The sequence below is a fragment of the Anolis sagrei genome, chromosome 3 (assembly GCF_037176765.1).
Source record: "Anolis sagrei isolate rAnoSag1 chromosome 3, rAnoSag1.mat, whole genome shotgun sequence".
In the NCBI taxonomy this organism is placed as follows: Eukaryota; Metazoa; Chordata; class Lepidosauria; order Squamata; family Dactyloidae; genus Anolis; species Anolis sagrei.
Genome location: NC_090023.1, coordinates 196,208,232 through 196,232,131, shown reverse-complemented (window position 1 = coordinate 196,232,131; position 23,900 = coordinate 196,208,232). Strand labels below are relative to the sequence as shown.

Genomic DNA, 23,900 nt, shown 5'->3' with positions numbered 1-23,900 from the left:
CGACATTTCCTCTTTTTCTGGTTTTATTTGGGGAGTTTTTTTGTTTCACTTGTGGCAGCCTATGCAGCCTCTGAGGGCCCTAGAAACAGAACATTGGCTATCACAATTGTATGTAATTTATATAAATTAAAATGTAATGTTTGTTTGTGGGATTAACATAACTCAAAAACCACTGGGCGGATTGACACCGAATTTGGACACAATACATCTATCAGGCCAACGAGTGACCATCACTCATAAAAACACTGAAAAACACAGCAGAAGAGACTTTAAAAGCCAAAATATAAAAAATACATTAACACATGCACAAAACCACATGTATACACAAATATACGCACACACATACACATATATACACATACAAAACACATATACACAGACTGGGCCATGGCAAAGCGTGGCAGAGGATGGCTAGTAATAACAACAACAACAACAAAAAAACAACAACAACAACAACAACTTTATTTTTGTACCCCGCCTCCATCTCCCCAAAGGGACTTGGGGAGGCTCACATGGGGACAAGCCTGAGGTTCAACATAGTTAAAATATAACAACAAAATTCATAAAAACAATTCAACAATATAAAACAACCACAGAATACAATACAGAGTGAACACCTGACAACATTCAATGGTCTGAGTAGTGCACAGTTCTGAGTTCAGGAGGGCGGCTGGTGCAAGTCACTTGCCAAAGGATAGGGTTGATGGATAAAGTGCTAAGGGAAATGACTAAAATAGGACCTGGGGGATAGTGTAAGGGGAGAACTATGTCTCTAAAAGGGAAGAGGGGTAATACGTAAGATCTAATTATGCCCTTCAGATGTTGTTGGGCTACAACTGCTATCATCCATCGCCATTAATACTGCTGGCTAGAGCTAAATAGCAGATGCAACCTAACAATTTCTGGAGAGTGACAAGTTTTCCAGTGTTACTCTGCTCTCTGAATTAAGTGTGGGAGAGATGTACCATGGTGCATTTGTGGACCCAATATCTATGGGGGCAAAACTGACAATAAGGACTACAAACTGGTCTAACATGAAAATCCCACATTGCCACCTCACTTTGCTGTACCATTGGCTAGAAAATATGAACCAGGTTTTCTTGTAAACTGCAGAAACAGGAAACAGAAAAGGTTAGAGGAGGAAAATCGATCTCTCCCATCCCATTTTGTTCCATTCCTGTTTTCTGTCTCAAAGAAAATAAATTTCACAGTTGTGCCAGGATGCCCTTCTGAACCTGAGTTAGAATCACTTGTTATAGAGGATAAAGAATAGTTAAATTAAAGTCTATTGTTATGGCTCAACTGGCTACGACAGAACCTAGGCTGTCTTTATGGACAAATGGGGAAAAAATTAAGCAAAACAGAAACAGCCTCTCGAGGATATGTAGATGTAGAGATGATGAATGCAATATAGCAAAAAGATTTATATTAAAAATTGAAAGCCCAAGCAGTACAAATAATTATAATGTATAGAGTAAAAAAAGGAGTGGGTGGATATTTTCAAGCTAAAGATTTATGTTAATGAATGATCTGAATTAATCTGCAATTGCTCAAGAATGACCATAGCCATCCTTAAAGATTAAGCTTTTAAATATATATTTAATTGACAAAACACAAACTTTTGAGTTTAAGAAAACAGTTTGGCAGAGAAGCATTTGCACCATAATCCTTATCACTTTGCATGTTTTTTTGTCTTTTACTTTTACTTGAAAGAGAACACGCAGCTCATATCTTTCCCAGAAGTAAAAGGATTTGGGAAGATTACAGTTGCATGTACCACTGCATGCCCTGTTTCCTGTAGTAAAACAAAGGAGTCATCTTAAATTGTATGATCAGAAAACCTTTTAGGAATTGATCCCTATCAATTCCTACTGCTTCATGGTTAAAAAAAGTACTGTCAATATTTTCTGCATAGAATTTTATTCTAAAAATACTTCTGCAATCCTACTCTATCACAGATATTATATAAGTAATGGTAAAGGTTTCCCCTGACATTAAGTCCAGTCATGTCTGACTCTGGAGGTTGGTGCTTATCTCCATTTTTAAGCCGAAGAGCCGGCATTGTCCGTAGAAAGGTCATGTGGCCGGTATGACTGCATGGAGTGCCATTACCTTCCCGCCAGAGTGGTACCTATTGATCTACTCACATTTGCATGCTAGGTTGGCAGAAGCCGGGGCTAACAGCAGGAGCTCACCCCGCTCCCTGGATTTGAACCTGCAACCTTTCAGTCAACAAGTTCAGCAGCTCGGTGGTTTAACCCACTGCACCACCAGAGGCTCCAGAGACTATATATTTCCTGAAATTCTGGATCACTGTGGTGAACTATAATCTATTTACATAGCTATTGTGATGTTTACAATGCCACGGGATCCTTTATGAGTTTTGCAGCAACAGACTATCAAAATTAACTCAGGGAAAAAGAGGCTGAAGTGACGTATTGGAAAACCCTTCGAATGAATTATAGACTGATAGATGAACATGGCATGTAGCCAGACCACTGCTTACATCAGCAAAAGAAATGGCAATGATGGAACACCATGTCGAAAACTGGACCATTTCCTCTGAACATTGACAAAGGAATAGTGTGTATGCTATCAAATTCTTTGATAGATTTGGTGGAAGCTCCATTAGTCAACTTACCACTGAGAGGATGAGGAACTGTATATTGTTTCTTCTTATTTGTAATGGAAGAGGAGGAAAGTTTGTGAGAAAGAATAGCTCCTTGTTTCTTTCCTGAGCCATCACCCTGTTGGGATTTCCTCTGTTGTACCATGTTTTGGAGTTTCTTCAGCCGTTCTTGTGAGCGGGAAATAAAGTGAGGCTTGTGAATTTCCAGAGCCTCCTAAAGGAAAGAGAAATAGTATTGATTTAGGGTGAGTGACACAGAGGATGTCATGAAATCATTTTTCTGGATCGATCCACGGGCTATTCTACTTGTCAAAAGTTTAAACAGTAACATGTAATATCCACCACAAGTTTGGGAATCCACGTCAATGCAGTTGCTATTTACAACTTTTTTTGCCACCAAATGGAAACATTGTGAGGAAAACATTATCAGATACAATACTTCCACTTAATGGTAGGCTACACACAGCACTTGCTCACATAGCTAATCTTAAAGTCTAGAAATCAGAACAAGTTTCCTCAAAGGGATGCAAAGAATATTCACACATTTTCTCATCCTGAGAATGTGCTCAAGGCACTGTTTTCTTTAAGTCTACATTCCCATTTTGGTTTACGTAGTTATTCTTTGGGTGAAATAATAACAACAACAACAACAACAACAACAACAACAACAACTTTATTTTTATTACCGCACCACCATCTCCCTGAAGGGAGTTGGGGCTGCTTACATGGAGACAGTCGGTATATACGAGGGTTGAATGAAAAGTAATGCCTCCACTTTCATAACTCAACAGATGACAGTACTGGTATGCGGCAGGTACTGGCTTTTTCAGTAGACTCTCCTCTACAGTTCCATTTTGGTGGGAAGCCTTAGCATTGAATGGTTGTGTTGTTAAAGTGCGAAGTATGGAACCCTGCGCAGACAGTCGGTCAATGTGATGTTGAATTCTTGACAGCAGAAGGTGTCACCCCAAAGGAGATTCATCAGAAAGTGCAAGCTGTTTATGGTGATTGTGTTGATGTGAGTACTGTGAGTCGTTGGGCAAGTAAGTTTAAAGATGTTGAGGTGGGAACACCTGACTTGCGTGACAAACAAAGAGTTGGACGTCCTGTGACAGCAACCACCAAGTTTCACAAGCAAAAGGTTGACAGATTGATTCAGGATGATTGTCATATCACTCAGAGAGAAATTTCAAGCATAATCGGCATTTCACAAGAATGTGTGGGTCATATTATTGCTTTGCTTGGCTATCAGAAGATCTGTGCACGATGGGTACCCACAATGCTGACGCCTGAAATGAAAGCACACAGACTTGAAACTTCAGAGACTGGATCTCACCACCGTATGACATCCTCCATACAGTCCAGATTTAGCACCATCTGACTTCCATCTGTTCCCAATAATGAAAGAAGATCTGCGGGGACATCACTATGCTTCTGATGAAGACGCTGAGAGAACTGTGAGACGATGGTTGCGGAAATAGAGTGTCGACTTCTTCCGTGACAACTTCAGAAAACTTGTTCATCATTGGCAGAAATGTATCCAATTGTCTGGTGATTATGTGGAAAAGTGAATAGTGGTAGTTAAAGAGCACATTCTAAGGACTATTTCTGTGTTTGATTTATTAAAATATTCCCATCCAAACCCACGTAATGAAGGTGGAGGCATTACTTTTCATTCAACCCTCGTATATTCAGAAAACTGGAAAATGCTGAAGTTGCAACTGGTTCCCAAGTCCAATTCTCTGTATATCATTCAGACAAATTGGTTTGAAAAAAATTAAGTAAAATCTCTGCTTTGCTGATAAAAAAACAAGAGGGGAGGTAATAAATTTTAAAAAATGACTCTCTACCCCACTGGATTTCCAGGAAAATAACCATCACAGAACTGAGAGTTAGCAGAGAAAACATTTTGATATTTTACCCTGAGAGTCAGTGGGTTTGCAGGAATTTTCTCAGGCTCAGAGCAGACCTTTGGCTGCTGGAAGGCTTCATGTTTCTCACAAGGAACATCTGGTTTGTGAGCCGTGGAGGTTGTTACCCTTCCGACCATCTCGTTCTTCTCATTTTCCTTGTGCTCTTTCAACTTGATAGCTGTGCCATAGAATTGGTAATCACCTTAGAAAGAGATTAATGTTTACTAAGGGAATAAAGATAATTTGTATCTGGGTTCCTCTTGACAGCTATGACTATAGAGAAAAAGATCAAGGTATATATGGAGAATTCATTAAGCTAAGGAGGTATTGCTTTGTGCATGTATGATGCAGGAAGTTTCTCATTTCAAATATCTAATGAGTTGACATGATTAATGTGATCCTTCCACCACAGCCATAGACCTGTGGGATGAAAACCAAAGCAAGGTATACATATGCAGGAAAACAAGCGTATGCAATCTTGAGAAGAGTCACATGTATCAGGTAGTGGATGGGATATTTTCTCTCTAGCCTCAGCAGAGGGAGAGAACAGAAGCAGAAATAGTCTATCACCTAGCTATCCAGTCAAGTCTCCTAAATTATTTCCATTAGTCATTATATAAACTGTGGCCTAAATCCAATTTATAATCTTGAGTTGAGTAGATGCATTGTATCAACTGAATTGATACGGGTGATGATTTATACCAGTGTTTCTCAACCTGGGGGTCAGGACTCCTGTGGGGGTCGCAAGGGAGTGTCAGAGGGGTTGCCAAAGATCATCAGAAAACACAGTATTTTCTGTTGGTCATGGGAGTTCTGTGTGGGAAGTTTGGCCTAATTCTATGATTGGTGGGGTTCAGAATGCTCTTTGATTGTAGGTGAACTATAAATCCCAACAACTACAACTCCCAAATGTCAAGTCTATTTTCCCCAAACTCCACCAGTGTTCATATTTGGGCATACTGAGTATTTGTGCCAAGTTTGGTCCAGATCCATCATTGTTTGAGCCCACAGTGCTCTCTGGTTTAGGCGAACTACAACTCCAAAACTCAAGGTCAATGCCCAGCAGACCCTGCCAATATTGGTCATGGGAGTTCTGTGTTCCAACTTTGGTTCAATTCAATTTTCATTATTGGTGGACTTCAGAATGCTCTTTAATTGTAGATTAACTATAAATCCCAGCAACTGCAACTTCCAAATGACAAAATCAATCCTTCCCAATCCCACTAATATTTAAATTTGGGCATATGGGGTATTTGTGCCAAATTTGGTCCCGTGAATAAAAATACATCTTGCATATCAGATATTTACATTACGAGCCATAACTGTAGCAAAATTACAATTATGAAGTAACAATGAAAATAATGTTATATTTGGTGCTCACCACAACGCGAGGAACTGTATTAAGTGGAAGGTTGAGAAACACTGATTTATACATTTCCATTGTTTTAACTGGCCTCTTCTAATCTGAACTAGATACCGAAATTAAATCTAGTGCTAGACTTTGCTTTTTTTCTCCTGCCTCCCTCATCCTACATTGCTTTTCATTTCCACCATGCATTTTATGTCAGAACACAATGGAACAGAACATATCGTAAACTACTGTATTATCCTAACAATATTATAAATATTTTCATATTGAAGTTGTGGGGCAAGGAGGGAAAGAAGAGATAACTAAAGAATAATGGCTTGCTAAGAACACATCGGTCTGAGTCTTGCTGGTCTGTCCTAACTAGAAAAAATGTGCTGAACCCATTGTCTAAACACATAGTCTACTTTAGATAAGACTAACATGAAATGTAGGTCTTAAAAAGAGTGGGAGATTAAAATAAAAAAAATTGAAATGTTTTACATTTTTGGTTTCAAAACAAAGTTTTCTCAATCACAGTTCTCTGGAACCTCACGGGTCTGCAAAAGTTCCATGAGAGACTTTGATTGGAGGGGGGAAAAACCTTTCTTGAGCTGTAGATATAATAATTTTTACACAGCGATTCCTTGAGACCTGAAAAATTATTTCAAGTATTCCTCCAGGATAAAAGATTGAGAAAGGCAGCTCTATACTAAACTACTTTTCAATAGCCCATATGCTCTGATCCAGTTTAGATCCATTGCACTGATGATGTGATTACACATCACATTATTTCTCAAGTAAACTGACATTCCCTCCTTCCATTATGGAGTTCTTCCTTTTAAAATTCTTACAATATTGATCTGTGTATTTATCACTATTATTATTAGATGAGAAACTTTTAAAACATCCTCAGATATGACTTCGACTCATTATAAATCTGATTCATCCAGCAAGTTTTTTGCAATCTAATTTCTTTATCTATAATCATGCTTGATTGCAATTTCATGATCAATGTTTCTTGCATAATTTACAGCTCAAAAAAGGAATTTGTCTCCAAAAATGCAGGCTTCTTGCTGAAAATAGAGGATTAGTTTAGAATAGCAAATGAAGTTCTGAACACCAAGAAGCAACACTATTACAAGAGTGGCAATAAGCCTGTGCTTCTTGCCAAGGAGCATGATTTGGGGTATTAAATATCTGGGAAGAAAGCCTATTTCAGATGGTTTCGAACTATCAGTTGCAGTAGAGAGAAAATACTCTTTCCATTGTGACATTCTAGAAGCTTCAATGTCATTCTTTTCAAAGGAAACAAGCAGAGATATCTACTAACCCCCTTTCTCCCTCATTCAACCAAAGTTGCACGTTCACTCTCTCGTTCATCATTTCTCTTACTTGGGCTTATTTTTTGCTGAGCCAAGATTCTGATATTTATCCCATTCAAACAAAGCTTTGCCCAGCAAATTAAAAACTGAGCACTTGTGAAAGATATTTCTCCAGACAAAAAGCTTCATTAGCATACCGAAGATCTCAACCTGTTAAGTGAAAACTGACTGAAGTAGAGAAGTTGCTTCAAGTATATTTTTTCATTGTTCAGACAGGTCTGTTTCTATAACTGCAGTGAAGGAAGATGCCTCTGTAAGCCCTGATATTGCTGTCAGTTTTTGAACTGGAATAAATATCAATCAATGCTAAAAGCATTAAGCAGAACCTCATAACATGGAGAAGTTTCTAAGGACCTCATAGCATGGAGAAGTTTCCCTGCTGTAGGATACTTCAGCCTCTTTTCAAACATAGAGAAGCACGGAGCCCATGAAATGATGTTAAAGCACTTCTGGCCACTATGTGTAGTGCCCGTGCTTGAACTGCAGCTGAAATGTCCTACAAGGAGAGAGCTCTGAACACAGGTGAACAATTGTGTTCTCAGCTCCTAGGATGCATCAGATCTGTAGCTCCAGCTAGAAAACATGTAGGATGGGAATTGTCTAACTTACTTGTCCCATTTCATTGTCATGTGGTGGTGTTTAGAGAGACATTCTGATGGGCAGTCTTTTGAGGGTATCTTAAGAATGAGGCTTGGGAAGAAAAGCAGTCCATAGAAGTGTCTTAAGAAATGGACTTGGGAAGGAAAGCAGCCCATAGTAGTGCTATCTTAAGAGCAATGTCTTGTGTTTCTTCTAAGCAGATGGTTGAGCTAGAGGTGGGATCCTGTGTGATGAGGGTAAGTAAATTCTCTATCTCCTTTAAAGAGAATATTTTTTCCTTTTGTAAAAGTAAGATGGTTCAGAACCCAGGCAGCAATGGGGAAGAAAAAAACCCGAAGAGACAAGCAAGTGCGATGGGAAGACAGCTTGAAAAGGGATGACTGGCGATCGAAAGGGATGATTGCTTTTGCTAGACATATGGACCCCCACACTTCCCAACATCCATATGATGAGATCCAATAACATGACTAGCTCTGCCACCAGACAGACACCCTGGTCACATACACACACACACACAACCCAAGCTGGTATGTAATATATCACAATCTGAAGCAGGTCAACATGCATAGTGCACAGAAATCTCTTTCGGAATACTTGGTTTTTTTTACTATAGCATAGAAACTCAGAACATTATAGCCATATCTGGAAAACAACTGTCCTATATTCCTGGAAAGGCATTGAGAGCACTCGCAAATAACTTTATCCCCCATAGTAGTCTTTAAAAAGAGAATGCAACTTACTGCTGCCAATAAATTGTTTCCAGTATAAAGAGAACTACAACTGAAAAATTGCTGTACACGATTATGGGCACATCTACACTGCAGCCTCTGGACACAGCATGGTACTGCCACTTGGTCTTCACTGGAGTGATGCTGGCTGGGATGCAAGGGTGATTTGGGAACGGGGGGAAGAGGAGGGAACCACCTTTATCCTTCCTCATCACCGCATTGCCCTGGCCAATGTCATTTCAGGCAACAACCAATTAGCAAAACCCATATTGTGCCTACAACATTTAGAATGGGAAGGGCTGGTGAGGGTGGCCATCCAGCAGCACCTAACAAGGTCCAATACCACCGGGTCCCACTTCTGCAGTTGCTGGGAAGTGGATGGCTGTGTAAACCATGCTGGGGCCAATTAAGCATATGCCACATGTGCTACAGTGTAGATTTTCCCCTTGATAACTCAATAATATAAACTATCAGGTGGGACCTCTTTTACAAGAAGACCAAGAGAAATCTCCTAATGAGCAACTCTGGAATATCAATATGAGTTGGCACTAGAGGGATTTTTTTTCATGTCAGGAGTGACTTGAGAAACTGCAAGTCGCTTTTGGTGTGAGAGGATTGGCTGTCTGCAAGGACATTGCCCAGGGGATGCCCAGATGTTTTGATGTTTTATCATCCTTGTGGGAGGCTTCTCTTATGTCCCTGCATCAGAGCTGGAGCTGACAGAAGGAGCTCATCCACGCTCTCCCCAGATATGAACCTGAAACCTATTGGTCTTCAAGCCTGCTGGCACAAGGATTTAACCCATTGTGCCACTGGGGGCTCATTAGGAGGGAAAATGAGCTGCATTGTAATGTGTTCAGTGGCCAGGAATCACTGAAAAGTTGAGGAAGAAAGGATAAAGCAAGTGTGGAAATCATGTAGTCCTTGGAATAAATTATGAATTCTAATATATGAGCATGGAAAGCATTAGATCAGAATATGTTAAATTTGGCAAAGAACACAGTACTATAGAATTAATATGTTACAGAGACTAGATAGTGAGACCATCTTTATCAACAGGAAAAGTGTAAAGGACACATCTGAGAAGGGCATTCTATCAGCTACATAAAATGCATAAACCTTGCTTATATTAATTAATTTTAAATAGGAGTGTTAAGAATTTTTGTAAATTTTCTCATCTTTAATTTTTTTTCCAAATTTTGAGATTTTGTAACCGGGGGGGGGGGGGGGGGCACAAAGCACTAGTTTCTGCCAGGACAATATTTTTGAGCCCAAAATGTCATTTGCTGACAAAAAAAATCTGAAGAGTTTCTGAAATCCACTATGAAGAATTTGCATGAACTTCTCTATTCTTGCCCAGGATGAAGAAACGTGAAATTTTTCATTCTTTCATGTGAGACAGCATCTTTAGTTTTAAGTTACTAGATGGTGATTAGCCTCTGGTACATCTTGCTCACTTGTCTAAAATAAAATATGACCATAGGGAATAGGTTCAGTCCATATTTTAAAAGAATTAAATATGGCCTGAAAGAATAAAAATTTATGTTGGATAGTATTCCAAGAAAGTGTACAAAATGTGCTGAGGCATGTATCTTTTGGAATTCAATTAATGTGTAAGTATTAAACATTTTTAAAAAATGAATTAAGGATTTCTAACTAGCATGACCTATTGCAAAAGTGATGTTAAGAGTTTTACAAATGGATTAGGTTAGGCCGTTGCTCTCTTAACGATCTTTCTAAAACCTTTTAAAATATACAAATGCAGACATGTTTCCCATTAACACTGGCCAACATACATTTTGGTGCTTCAAATGTTAGATATGTTTGTGGGTATATTTGACCTTCAGATTCCAAAAATGTCACCAGTTTCCCTCTATGATCTCTAGTTTTTGAGATACAGAACATATACCATATATCAGTGTTCATTTGCTCGTTCATAGAAAATCATGTTAAACCATATATAAGAAGCTAGAGTTGAAGCAACCTTTTCAATAAAATTTTCTGAATGAGTATCCCAAATAACCCCAGGAACAGGCCTAAAAACCAAGGCCCCTTCCACACAGCTGAATAAAATCCCACATTGATTTTATTGAACTGGAATATATGCGGACTCAGATAACCCAGTGCAAACCAGATATTGTGGGATTTTCTGCCTTGATATTCTTGGTTATACGGCTATGTGGAAGGGCCACAAACCACCAAGATTTTTTTGTTAGGCTGTGTAATATTGTACCTTTTGGTTTCATTACATTTTAACATGAAAAAACTGCATTCCTACTAGGGCTCATCTACACTGATCAGTTTAGCCTACTGTAGCTATGCCCTGGAGCAGTTTTCATGCCAAATTTGAGGCTGTTGTCCAATGGCCGAGGAGCACCTCCACTCTGGTGGGACAGTATGCATCTCACTTCCTTGGTGGGGCCAGTGCCACCACTCCTGTTTTGCCATGAGATCGATGTGAGCTCCAGGCTGTCATAGGCACCTCTATTAACATCAGTGACCAGCATGAAGGAATGAGACTTGGAGTATTTCCTCTTGTTGCCCAGAGCAGGACAAAGTGGTTTAAACAACAACAACAACAACAACAAAGTTTAAAACAAACAATTCTAGAATATTCATGAAAAGTAGCTGTGCATCATGAAGTCAGCCAGCCTTCCATGCAAAGTGAGCCCAGGTTTGTTTTTTGCTAGCGTAGACAAGGTCATCTATATAAACAAAAATGTAATGTTCGTTTGTGGGATTAACATAACTCAAAAACCACTGAACGAACTGACACCAAATTTGGACATAATACACCTATCAGGCCAACGAGTGACCATCACTCATAAAAACACTGAAAAACACAACGGAAGATACCTAAAGAGCCAAAAATGCAAAAAGATGCTACAGCACATGCACAAAATGACTCCCCCGGCAAACAAAACACTCAATAGCATATCCACACTCTCCTTTGGACTACAGCTCCCAGCATCCCCTAGACCAGGCCCTTTAGGAGAGGAGGATGATCCAAATGCACTGCTTCCAAGATGCAAGCTTTCTTCTCCTGGGATTTCTTTGAGAGCATCCCAATCCCTGAATATTTCCAGTTTCCTATTCCTGGACTGCAACTCCCAGCAATCCTCCAGATAGATAAGATAAATAGATTAGATAGAGATAGATGGGTAGGTAGATAGATCTATCAAGAGGACTGCTGGGAGCTGCAGTCCAAGAATAGGTAAGGAAGGAAGAACGGAGAGAAAGAGGGAGGGAAAGAAAGGGGAAGGAAGGAAGTGAAGAGGAAGAGAAGGAAGGAAGGAGAGAATGAAAGAAAAAAGAGAAGGAAGGAAGGAGAGAAAGAAAGGAGGAAAGAAAAAGGGAAGGAAGTTTGGCTACAGCAATGTGTGGCGGGTAGAGCTAGTAATCAAAGAAATGACTTACCTTTGGGGAATGGATCTGTCCTGAGCTTAGCATTTTCATTCAGTGTTGTATCTGATGAAGCCTTGATACGACACCCACAATCAGAAATAGATTTTTTGGGTCTTGGAAAACTTTGGGCCTGACTCTCTTTGAACTCTGACGTGCCTTTGGGTAGACGTTTGTCTTTTGAAGAAATCCTACTTTCCAGAATGCATTCTTTCTTGGATGATTGCTCCAGAAAAGAGGCAGATGTGGCCTTACGGTATGTGTCTCTTGTGCACTGTTTTCTGTTACTTCCTGAGAATGGTTGTTCGCCTATTAAAAACGAAGAGGAGAGAAATCAAAGCAGAGAAATAAGAGCAGTAAAGGCTTAAAGTATCGCTTCGCATTCAAGGCTGTTTCTGCACAATTTCTTTGAATATTATTTTCAGCCCAGCATGTATACTTTTTTTGTTTTATCAAATGGTTTAATTCATTAATACAGACACCTTTGGAGCAGTGATGCCATGTCGTTGCCACAAGAAAACTGTGTGAAACCATTAGCCTCTTCGCTTTCTTGTCCCCTAAACTGCTTTTAATCATGCCATTCCCCTTCCTAACAAGACAACCTGCAATTACAGATTAATAGCTTCCTAACCGGCACATACATCGGTTTAATTTCCACAGCGCAAGATTGTATGCCACGCAACTTTAACAAACCAGTTGGGGAAAATAATTATGACAAACACAGCCACTTCATAAATGACACATTATTGATACAAAGCCAAAATTATTTTGCAAATGTGTTTCAGTGTCGCATTCTAGGTTTGATCCATGCATTCAACTGCAGTTTGGATTTTACTGCTACACAAGGAGAACCATGACTGTACAGCTGAGATAAAATTTAGAAGAGCAATTTAAAATGTCTTAGGAAAAACTAATTATGGAATTGCTATTAACCAACAGTACTAAGATTGTAATTGTTGGGGTTACTGGGTGGGCTACCATGGAAACAATCAATCAAATGGGACAATCAATCAAAGGACCCAACAATAAATAAAGGACCCAACAATCAATCAAAGGGGACAATCAATCAAAGGACCCAGACAAGAGAAAATATGGTGTACTTCTTACTTTTTATAACAAGTTTTCGTGCAATTTAGGAAAACAAAGAGCAGATGTTGCCACCAGTAACAATCTCAGCTGAGCATGCTTGCAAACAAACCCACTTTCTTGAGCAGTACAATCAATAGTAGCAACAGCTGTAGAGGCACTTTAGATATCCTTCAGAAAGCATCTATTCAAAAAGCATTAATACTATCTTCTCTCATGAATTGTTAGTCTGAGTAAACTGCATGGCTTGCAGTGCCCCATCTCAGCAATTAACTCCAAGATTTCAACATACAGTTTTCTTCTCTAAACCATTACCAATGTACACAGTGTTCATTAAATTCCCTATGCCCTTTTCCTAAGCTGAGTTTGTTAGTAGGTGTGCCATCTGGCTGCTTCTCAATGCTTTCCCCCCAAAGATTGTATATATGTGCGTGTCTTAAAAATTATTGGAAGACATGGCTTGGGATGTACCAGGTTATTAGGCTGGTGAACGTGTTGAAATGTCCACACGGCACAGGCAATAGTAAAGGATAAACTGACAAGCTTCATTTATGGAAATAAGATGTGCTTGGTATGGGAATGAAAAAGCACTTTTCCCAGACTCAAATACTACCTGTCAAATTGCCTTGATTAATTAAAGGTTTTCCCTGACATGTTAGCATAATTAAGGAGGGTTGTAAAATATAAAGTGGACAGTAAGTTTTATTTGGCATATGCCTCATCACACTAGAGAAAAAAATCAACTTAAAATCTGGCTCCTGTATAATTCTGGGATTTGTAGTTTAGGGAGGAGACTTTAACAGCCTCACTAAACAGTAAACCCCAGAATTCTAGGAGCCCCTGGTGGCACAGTGGGTTAAACCACTGAGATGCTGAACTTGCTGATCGAAAGGTCACAGGTTCGAATCCAGGGAGTGGCATGAGCTCCCGTTGTGAGCCCCAGCTTCTGCCAACCTAGCAGTCTGAAAATATGCAAATTTGAGTAGATCAATAGGTACCACTCTGGGGAGAAGGTAACAATGCTCCATGCAGTCATGCCGGCCACATGACCTTGGAAGTGTCTATGGACAACGCTAGCTCTTTGGCTTAGAAATGAAGACGAGCCCCAACCCCCAGAGTCAGACACGACTGGACTTAACGTCAGGGGAAAATCTATTACCTATCTCTAGTGTGATGAAGTGGTATATCTGCTCTATTTGGTTTCATACAATAGCAAAAGCTCATGTATGTGACCTTGGGCAGGTCTCAAAGCAGAACCATTTACTCCTTGTGTATGTTTCTACACTATGGACAAACAAAAGTAATCATGAAATCTCCTGAGTGCTGAATGCTGGATATCTGACCGCATAGGCAAGTCTATGGTTGCAGTGGCTACACAAAATCTAAATTAACTCAAACTAGCAAGTTATGAAGTTCACAAAAATTATGCAGCAGAGAATACTTCTGTTCAAGATTTCAGCCAGATAACCAGCAAACCAGGTCATTTTTCATTAAAATCTATTTCACTCCCCCACATCTCCAAATCCCAATATCCAGTCTTCTAAAAGCTCCCTTAGCTTTCTTTGGGGAAAAGTATCATAAATCCTGGCATTTCCTCAAGTAAGTTGATATCCCTCTTTGCTAAAGCATTCAATTTTGATCCTGGAAGATACTGTTTTGGCCACAGAATGATGTTGAACTTGGACAGTACTATTGTGCCTGGTGAGTGCAAATTCATGTAATCTAGGATAGCCTCCCTACATTTCTGTCTTAGCATCCCTGGAACAGAGGGATCAATGTTTCTCTATAATTCACACTACATCTCCATACAACTGGATGAAAATAGCAGCTTTCATCTTTGTCTCTTCTCCCTCCCCAACCTCTAAAACTTATCAAATTTATTATTTTGTTCAAGAATATCATCCCAGTGGGAGTAGCAAGGAGTCACTAGCTGGTTCAATGATCTTCCTGGTAATGGAATTAGCGTACGTTGCCCTTTAATTACAGCAGCAAAGTTAAGTTAAAATAAAACTTTTTTAAAAATAAGGGGAACCTATGAAGAAGCCCATTCTGTCTGGGAATAAGAGTTCTCTCCAGCTGTGATTTCTATTAAATTGTGATGGTTTTTCTGCAAGCAGAGTTGGTTCACGTTCTCTGGAGCCACACAGCTGGAGTCCTCATTCCATGTAATCATTCACTTTCCTGTCTCCTATATAAGATAAATTTTGAAATTAAGACTGCAAATTCCACATCTCTTTCATGAATCAGTAAAAGATAACAGGCCCTGGGCACAAAGGCATAGGCCAGTGGACTTCCTTGGGAAAAGTCAAACAGCAGAAAAGAATGTGTACAAGGCAGAAAAAAATGGTGAGGAATTACAAAACCACAGGAAGACAGCACTGTAACCTCTTCAGCAAGAGTGTTAGATAGCTTAAAAAAAGAAAGAAAAAAAAGGGGGGGGGGAGGGATTGTAGAAGTTTGCAGGTATTTCCAAACTGGGAACAGTAGTAGGAAGACGTAGTCTGATACCTACTGAAATGGCAAAACTAAACATTATTGCTTATTGCACAGCACAGATGCAGGAAACAGGTACATTCCAACTGGATCACAAGGAAACACTTATTAGAAAAATTGATATTGACACCTGTTTTTGTTCATTCATTCAGTCGTCTCTGACTCTTCGTGACCTCATGGACCAGCCCACGCCAGAGCTCCCTGTCGGCCGTCACCACCCCCAGCTCCTAAAGCTCATATGCAGTTCATCCTAGATGAAACTAGTCCAGGGACACATCTATACTGACTACTTAGGTCAGTGTCTGATCCAATCAGCCCTGAGACTAAATGCAATATGCGGTCTGATCCAATTTCCCCAAAGGAAAACTTAAGCAGAACTGGCAGCAGCTATCTCGATATTCATTCCATGCTCCTTGAGCTCAGGCAGTCAGATGGCTATCTCTTCTTGCCCCATCCTGTCCATGTCACAGCTAACTACAGCCACAGACACTTACTATATTCTCAAAAGTCCAACAGTCTCCTGATGAGTGTGGTTACTTGCAAGGGAGGCTAGTATGCAGGGAGCGGGGGGGGGGGGGGGGGGGAGGTTCCATGGAAGTCTCCATGTTGTGAATGTCACCAGCCATGCCACAGAAGGAGGCGGTATGTCAAGTGCAGCTTGATAGTAGGAACTTCTTGCCACTGCTGAAGTGGCTCAAGAAGTACCTGTCAGGCTGCAAAGTGGGCTCAATCTGGCATCCCATGCCTAAAGTTTGAAATGAGAGATGGATGGTTGGATGAGAAGAGCAAGTGATTTGCCTCCTGAGAACTTCTTAGTATGTCAATCGAGGCTGGGTCTACACTGCCCTATATCTCTGGATCTGATCCCAGATTATCTGCTTGTGTGGACATATATAATCCAGTTCAAAGCTGGGATCTGATCCTGAGATATAGGGCAATGTAAATCCAGGTGGGCATGGTATTAACATTTGGAGAAGACACACACACCAAATTTAGCCTTCTGGATTATACAGAGTATTGATGAAGGAAGACAAAGAGAAATCAATTTTTTGCCTTTCCCCCACTGCAAAATCTATGATATGCACTGATTTCATCTGCAAAGTACTCTAGTGTTATACACAGGGAAATAAAGATAGAAAATGGAGTAAGGATCTCATTACACTAGATCATGGATCCACTTTAAATCCAGTTTCTGGCTCCTGCAGAATTCTGGGGGTTGTAGTTCAGGGAGGGACTTTTAAACAGCTAATAATAATAATAATAATAATAATAATAATAATAATAATAATAACAATAATAATAATAATAATCTTGTGCCACAAATACCATCTGCCTGCGACAAAGAACTGGTGGGATCACAAGCCTGAAAAAATGTCAGAAAATGAACACACCAAACTCCTCTGAGACTTTCAAGTTCAGATTGACAGAGGTTTGGAGCACAATACTCTTGACCTCACGATCGTGTTAAAAAACAAAGAATGTGTTGTCAATGTTGCAATCCCAGGTGACAGCAGGATTGAAGAGAAACAACTGGAAAAGGTGACACGATATGAGTACTTAAAGATCAAACTGCAAAGACTGTGGCACAAGCCAGTAAAGGTGGTCCCAGTGGTGATCAACACACTGGGTGCAGTGCCTAAAGACCTTGGCCTGCACTTAAACACAATTGGCGCTGACAAGATTATCATCTGCCAGCTGCAGAAGGCCACCTTACTGGGATCTGCACACATTATTTGCCGATACATCACACAGTCTTAGACACTTGGGAATATGATCCAATACAACAGCCAGCAGAGTGATCTTGTTTGCTGTGGACTCATCTTGTTGTGTTTCTAATAATAATAATAATAATAATAATAATAATATTAATAATAATAATAATAATAGCAATGATTTTGCCTCATAGAATAGCACTGCTTACATATTTATTACACATTGAGAGATGGGCTCACTGTGCTGTCACGCGCTGGGCCTATAATAATTGTCTTTTGAACAGGACATGCTCTTTGTGCCCAGCAGGAAGCCGGGTTGCCTTGGCTGAGAGGCCCTAAGGATTTTCCTATACAAAAGTCTTTAGATGCTTGAAAAGTTTAACAAAGTCCTTTATTATTGCTTAGATCTTCAACTGTGCTGTCGCACGCTGGGCTCCTATAAAATACTGTAAACAGGACTTAAATTCTGTTAGCCCAACGGGACGCCGGGGTTGTCTCAGAGAGAGGGTTTTTGGGGATTTTCCTGAAAAGATGGGCTCCAAAGTCTTTAAAGATGCAACAAAATCTTTATTACTGAACAAATAACAAATCTTCAACAATTAGCTTCAAAGTTTTCTTAATAAACTATTGGCTTTCTCAATCTTGCCCCGAAAGGCAGGCAACTGTTCCTTCACTGTTGGGAAAATCCCCGATCTCTACCTGAGCAATCTGACTTCTCTTCTGTTGGCGTGGGACCCCTACACCCGGTCCAATCTGCTTTATGGTTGGTGCAAAGGGCCCTTACCGAACAGACACTTTGCAGAACATCCAGGAGGAGGAAGATGTTCACTTCCCAGTGATGGCTGGCTAAAGCGCTGTGGGACTGGATCCATAGCAAGAGAGCTGTGAGGCTGTATCTATATATCCCTGGCCAAGCTATGGGGCTGTTTCTCCCCGGCCAAGCTGTAAATGATGACGCCTTTTACAGGAGGCCCTGGTTTAAGTCCTGTAAGAAAGGCTTCTCTGTGTGGACTGACCTAAAATGGCTCCTATTTCCTCCAAAACCCAAAAAGGGGGCGGAACTAGGGAACCTAATGATAATTGACAGATCATTTCCTTAACTACAAAGTAAGGAAAGCCATCTAACTGCAAATGCAAAGAACTTTAAAAAACATGCAACACTCAACAAATAGCAAGATAAGCTGGAGGTCCTGGTACGGCCATACCAGAACATCAACAATTTAAACAAACACTTCTATAATAATAATAATAATAATAATAATAATAATAATAATAATAATAACCATTCCTTCAAGGAATAAGGCTAAACTACAATGTTGTGTGGCAGGTCACACATATACAATAAGAAATGGGGGATTATTATAGGTGCACTGGAACTCTGTTGAAGATCTCCTAATGATATTTACAGCATGCCGGTCAGAGCAAGATCTTCTGGCATGCTAAAGGAGACTGTACCCAGGGCCAAACACTTTGGCATGGCAGTCTGTGTGTCCCAGCTGTAGAGCCACAGGAAACACTTGTTGTCCATTTAAATGGAACAGTCTTTTTATTTGTTTTTATTAACAAAGACAATCAATGAATGATTTAAACAGTGCATCTCCAATATTAAATTCTTCTAAAGTATATTCTGGCTGTTTGCACAAACATGGCACTCTCCTGCAATTAAAGTCTAACTTGTAACTCACATCCACAGTGGGGGAAAAAATCCACATTTTGAGTGGAAGGCAGGCAGCCAGCAGAAACTTTGCTTGTATCTCAACCACTCTGGCAAGTTGTTAAATGCAGGAATGCAATCTAACAGCTCTCTGGGGAGCTGACCTCACCAGGGGAGAAGGTACAGAACATGCACTTCCAGATAGTTACAAAACAAGGTAGCATTCCTATCCTGTGGCTGTTTAGCCACTGGGTACTAATGGCATACTGGTGGCTTACTTTAAAAATCCATTAAAACAGAGATAGACTGGAGGTGGCTCTCCAACAGTTTTAAGCATCAATTAGAAAGACAGCTTTAAATTGAACCTAACTGACAAATATATGAGAGCACCAAGTAAACTTTGCAGCTGCATTTGCAAATATTCCTTTTTACCATTACCAATTTAATATTCTATATCTGGTTCATTTTTTTCCCTATAAACAGTCGCAGAACCAAAATGATATAGAAACAGCTGTCAATTATTTATGACAAAGAATGTAGATACAAACAATGTAAAGGAAACAACATCAGCAACAAAAAGAAGGTGCATCTCTGGGAACATTTTCAAGGGGAAATCAGGCATGTATCTCTCATTAAGAATATCCAGAGCGGTATTTCTAGCTCTCTAAGCACCAAACTGGAATTATATGCAACCCGCAGAGAACAGCTAGAATTGCAAGTGGATCAAGACTGATTTTTGCTATTATCCCAGTTGAAAAAAAGGACTTTAAGGCTAATGAAAAACGACAGGAAAGTCTAATGCAGAGGGAAACACATGAGAACAAAACAGCTAAGAAAGTAGGACACTTCCATTAGTAAAATGTCAACAGTAAATATTTGAGATGCAAAACCCTCTGCCCACCCCACTTAATGTATCACAGTTTTGTGTATGCAAAATCAGCCCATGCTCTAAGTTTTTCTTCTTGTGTCCAACATAAACTAGCCATACCTCGAACCATCTTTGTTGCCTTTCCCAAGGTGGCTTTTTGATCATGCTGTAGAAAAGTAAGCTCTTTTACAAAGCAAACATTGGCAGGCAGCTGGTCCTTACGTTGTGCAGGTTTCTGTTGAGGTTGTTGAAGGAAAAGACTTGTTAAGAAAAAGACTTTACAACTTAAAGGAAGCAATATGGAGTGAGATGAAGGTGCATCAAAGTCCATTCTCGTTTCTGCATCATTTTCTTATACAGTAAAACTACACACAGGAGGAGGAGTGAGTATATGTACTGCTGAATAAGCCATGGTGTTATCTTTGATGCAAGGGAGACCTTTTTGTTTTTAACCACACTTCAATACAGATCATGTACCTGGATTGTTTTGCTTCACATTAATATTTACTCAGTGTGGGGCTCTATCAATGTTCTTTTGCTGTCTGTTAGAGTAACGTAAAATAGATTTTTTTGTCATGCCAGGAGTGACTTGAAAAACTGCAAGTCGCTTCTGGTGTGAGAGAATTGGCCGTCTGCAAGGACGTTGCCCAGGGGATGCCCAGATGTTTTGATGCTTTTTAATCATCCTTGTGGGAGGCTTCTCTCATGTCCTCGCATGAGGAGCTGGAGCTGATAGAGGGAGCTCATCCGCGCTCTCCCCGGATTCAAGCCTGCGACCTGTCGGTCTTCAGTCCTGTCGGCACAGAGGTTTAACCCACTGCGCCACTGGGGGCTCCTATAAAATAAATTAAACAAAAACAAATACAGCACATGTCCATGAAATAATTTGACTCCGAGAATCGTTTAATATACAACATAGACCAAAAAAAGACTATTTCAATCCATTATTTATTGTCTTTCTGACATACTATAAATTGCTAAAATTATTTCCCATATAGGGGACGGGGGCTGAAAACATTTGTTGTAAATCTAGCAACAAAACAATTGCTCCACATTTAGTTCTTTTTTCTCTTTCTTTTGGTAAAACCCAAGCACTCTCTCCACTTAGTATTCAAACCGAACCTCCTCTGATGCAAGGTCTAGTGGCAATCTGCTGAAAGACAGTAGCATTCTCAAACATGTAAGGCTCCACATATTCTGCTTGCAAATAAAGCAATCTGAGTTTTGCATTATTTCCATTGTAACATTAGTACAAAGCACACCTGACAAATCTTGTCTTTTAAATTTCCCAGAGCATTGGTATATAAATATATAACGTGTCTGTGATATAAAATATCTACTCCAAATAAGAATATGTCCAAGTTTATGCCTTTAAAAAATCACATTTCAAAAAGTGTTTTGTTAACAAACTGCTGAAAATGCATAAAGTAGTATTTCCAGATCGGAATTCATATCCAAGCAAAATATGTTGTGTGGGGAGCAGCTAGGAATCATTAAACATGCAGAAAGATATAGGAAATCAAAAGATGTTTACTTCTTGAGAGGAGAGCAATGACCAATCTTGATAAAATAGTGAAGAGTAGAGACATCACACTGACAACGAATATCCACATAGTTAAAGCAATTGTATTCCCTGTAGTAACCTATTGATATGAGAGCTGGACCATAAGGAAGACTGAGCATAGGAAGATAGACGCTTTTGAACTGTGGTGTTGGAGGAAATTTCTGAGTGTACCTTGGACCGCAAGAAGATTAAACCAGTCCATACTCCAGGAAATAATACCCAGCTGTTTATGGGAGGGAAGGATATTAGAGGCACATAATATCCTTCCCTCCCATAAACAGCTTTGGCCACATAATTAGAAGACAGGAAAGCTTGGAAAATATAATTATGCTATGGAAAAATGGAAGGAAAAAGGAAGAGGGGCTGACCATGGACAAGATGGATGGATGTTATCCTTGAAGTGACTGGCTTGACCTTGAAGGAGATGGGGGTGGTGACGGCCCACAGGTAGCTCTGGTGTGAGCTGGTCCATGTGGTTACGAAGAGTCAGAAATTACTGAATGAATAAACAACAACAAATATAGTGTTTAATGTAAAAGGAAATCTGAATTCAGACTAAGGGTGAATCTAGAATTAATTAGTGTAGAATTAATTAGTGTAGAATTAATGCAGTTTGACACCACTTTAACAGCTAGGGTTCAATGGAATCCTTGGAATTGTCATTTGGTGAGGCACCAGCACTCTATGGGAGAAAAGGCTAAAAATCTGGTTAGAAAAATTATCACGATTTCATAGTACAAGTCATGGCTGTTGAAGGGGTGTTGAACTGCATTTATTCTACAGTATAGGTGCACTGTTATTCATATATAGAGCAGATCCCTAATATCAATAGAGAATGGATATAGTCAATATAGGTAGTGTTGATTCTAATAGATATTCCACTATTCTATTCTATAACCAGATCCACGTCAATAATTATACTCTGTTAAGTAAACCAATTATGGCTCCAGTTTATCAAATAATATCAGGAAAAGATATTAGAAAGAATTATAAAGGAGTCTGTTTGCAGGTATCAGTAGGAGACAGCATGAGTTTGTGAAAAATAAATCCTGCCAAACTAATCCTTTAAAAAAAATCTGGGCCCTAGTCTGGTAGATGCTGGGACTGCTTTGGATGTCATTTCCCTAGATTTCATCAAAGAATATTTTGATTAGCAAATTGATTAAATATAAAACAGATGGGAATATCACCAGTTTTCCAACCAATTAGAGGTGGAAAAACTGTGCTCAGAGTTGTCATCACTGGCTGTGCTTCACACAGGAAAGAGGTATTGAATGGAGTGCCTCAGGGTTTCATAATAGAGCCATTACTCTTCAACATTTTAATCAATGACTTAGATCACGGCTGCACACTATATGGCCTGCAAGCCGAATGCGGCCCATAAAGGGCTTCTTTGAGTCCTGTTGGAGAGGGGGCGGGATATAAATAAAGTTTATATTCTTATTCTTATTGTTCCCTGTGGCCCACGGACAGGGCTTCTCATCTGCTGACCAGGAAGGCAAACAGGCAAAGGGCCAACCAGCAAAGAAGTAGTACAGGCCCTTTGCTTTGTGTTCTTCCCCTGGTGAAAGGGTGGGGAGAAGGGAGGGAGAAGTGACCCACATAAAGTTTTTTTTAATAATATCCCTTTACCAGTGCCAATTTGCAAATGCCTGGCTTATATGATAGGACAGAAATGATCCTTATCAAGTTTACAGATGGTACAAAACTAGGAGAGATGGCTAACACATTGGAAGATAAACACAGAATCCAAAGGATGTTGATAAACTAGAAAAGTTTTCAAAAATTTATACAATCAAGTGCAATAGAGATAACTGCAAAATTCTACATTTAGGGCACACACACACACAAAACAAACAGTATGGTGGTGGAGAAGGAGGGAATGACACATTGCTTAGCAATACTACATGCAAAATGGACTTTGATATTATGGTTGCTCTTAAGGTTAACATGATCCAGTTGTTACAGAGAAGAAGACAATTGCTAATTTGGCTTTCATTAAAAGAAGCTAATTTCCAAGTTGTGGGAAGTAATAGTTCCAGTATATTCTCATCTAAAGAACTGTGTTCAGTTTTGGATGCCTTGTTATAGGAAGAATATAGAGGTATGGAGAACAAAACATAGGAGGAAATGCTGAAGGAGCTGGGCATGTTCAGCTTGGTAAAGAGAAGACTAAGGGTAGACATTCTTCAACCTTGAGGGCTGTCATGGAGAGGATGGTGTAGTCCTGTTCTCTTCGGTCTTAGAGGACAGGATCAGGTCTAAAGGTATGAAATTACAAGAGGATTGACTTTGATTTAACATTAGAAAGCCATGTCTTACGATAGTTTTCACCAAAGGTTATTGGGCATTGTTCTGAGTTTTAAATTGTGTTTTCACATGCTATATGTTTTACTTTATTGTACTGTACTGTGTGTTTATTTTATTTAATGTTTTATAAACTTTGTGCCATAAGTAAGCTGCCCCGAGTACCTTCTGCGAGATGGGGTACAAGAATAAAGTAGTAGTAGTAGTAGTAGTA

At 39.7% G+C, this 23,900-nt stretch overlaps 1 protein-coding gene across 1 annotated transcript in view; it reads right to left on the bottom strand.

Moving 5' to 3' along the window:
* C3H10orf90 (chromosome 3 C10orf90 homolog) overlaps positions 1-23,900 on the bottom strand; it is a 126,985-nt gene that overhangs the window by 26,992 nt on the left and 76,093 nt on the right. Inside the window, exons 4-6 of the mRNA XM_060768620.2 lie at positions 12,018-12,311; positions 4,551-4,744; positions 2,642-2,843 (exon numbers count right to left, since the gene is read on the bottom strand). Coding sequence (XP_060624603.2) covers positions 2,642-2,843; positions 4,551-4,744; positions 12,018-12,311 — 690 coding nt within the window. The remainder of the gene's footprint in view (positions 1-2,641; positions 2,844-4,550; positions 4,745-12,017; positions 12,312-23,900) is intronic.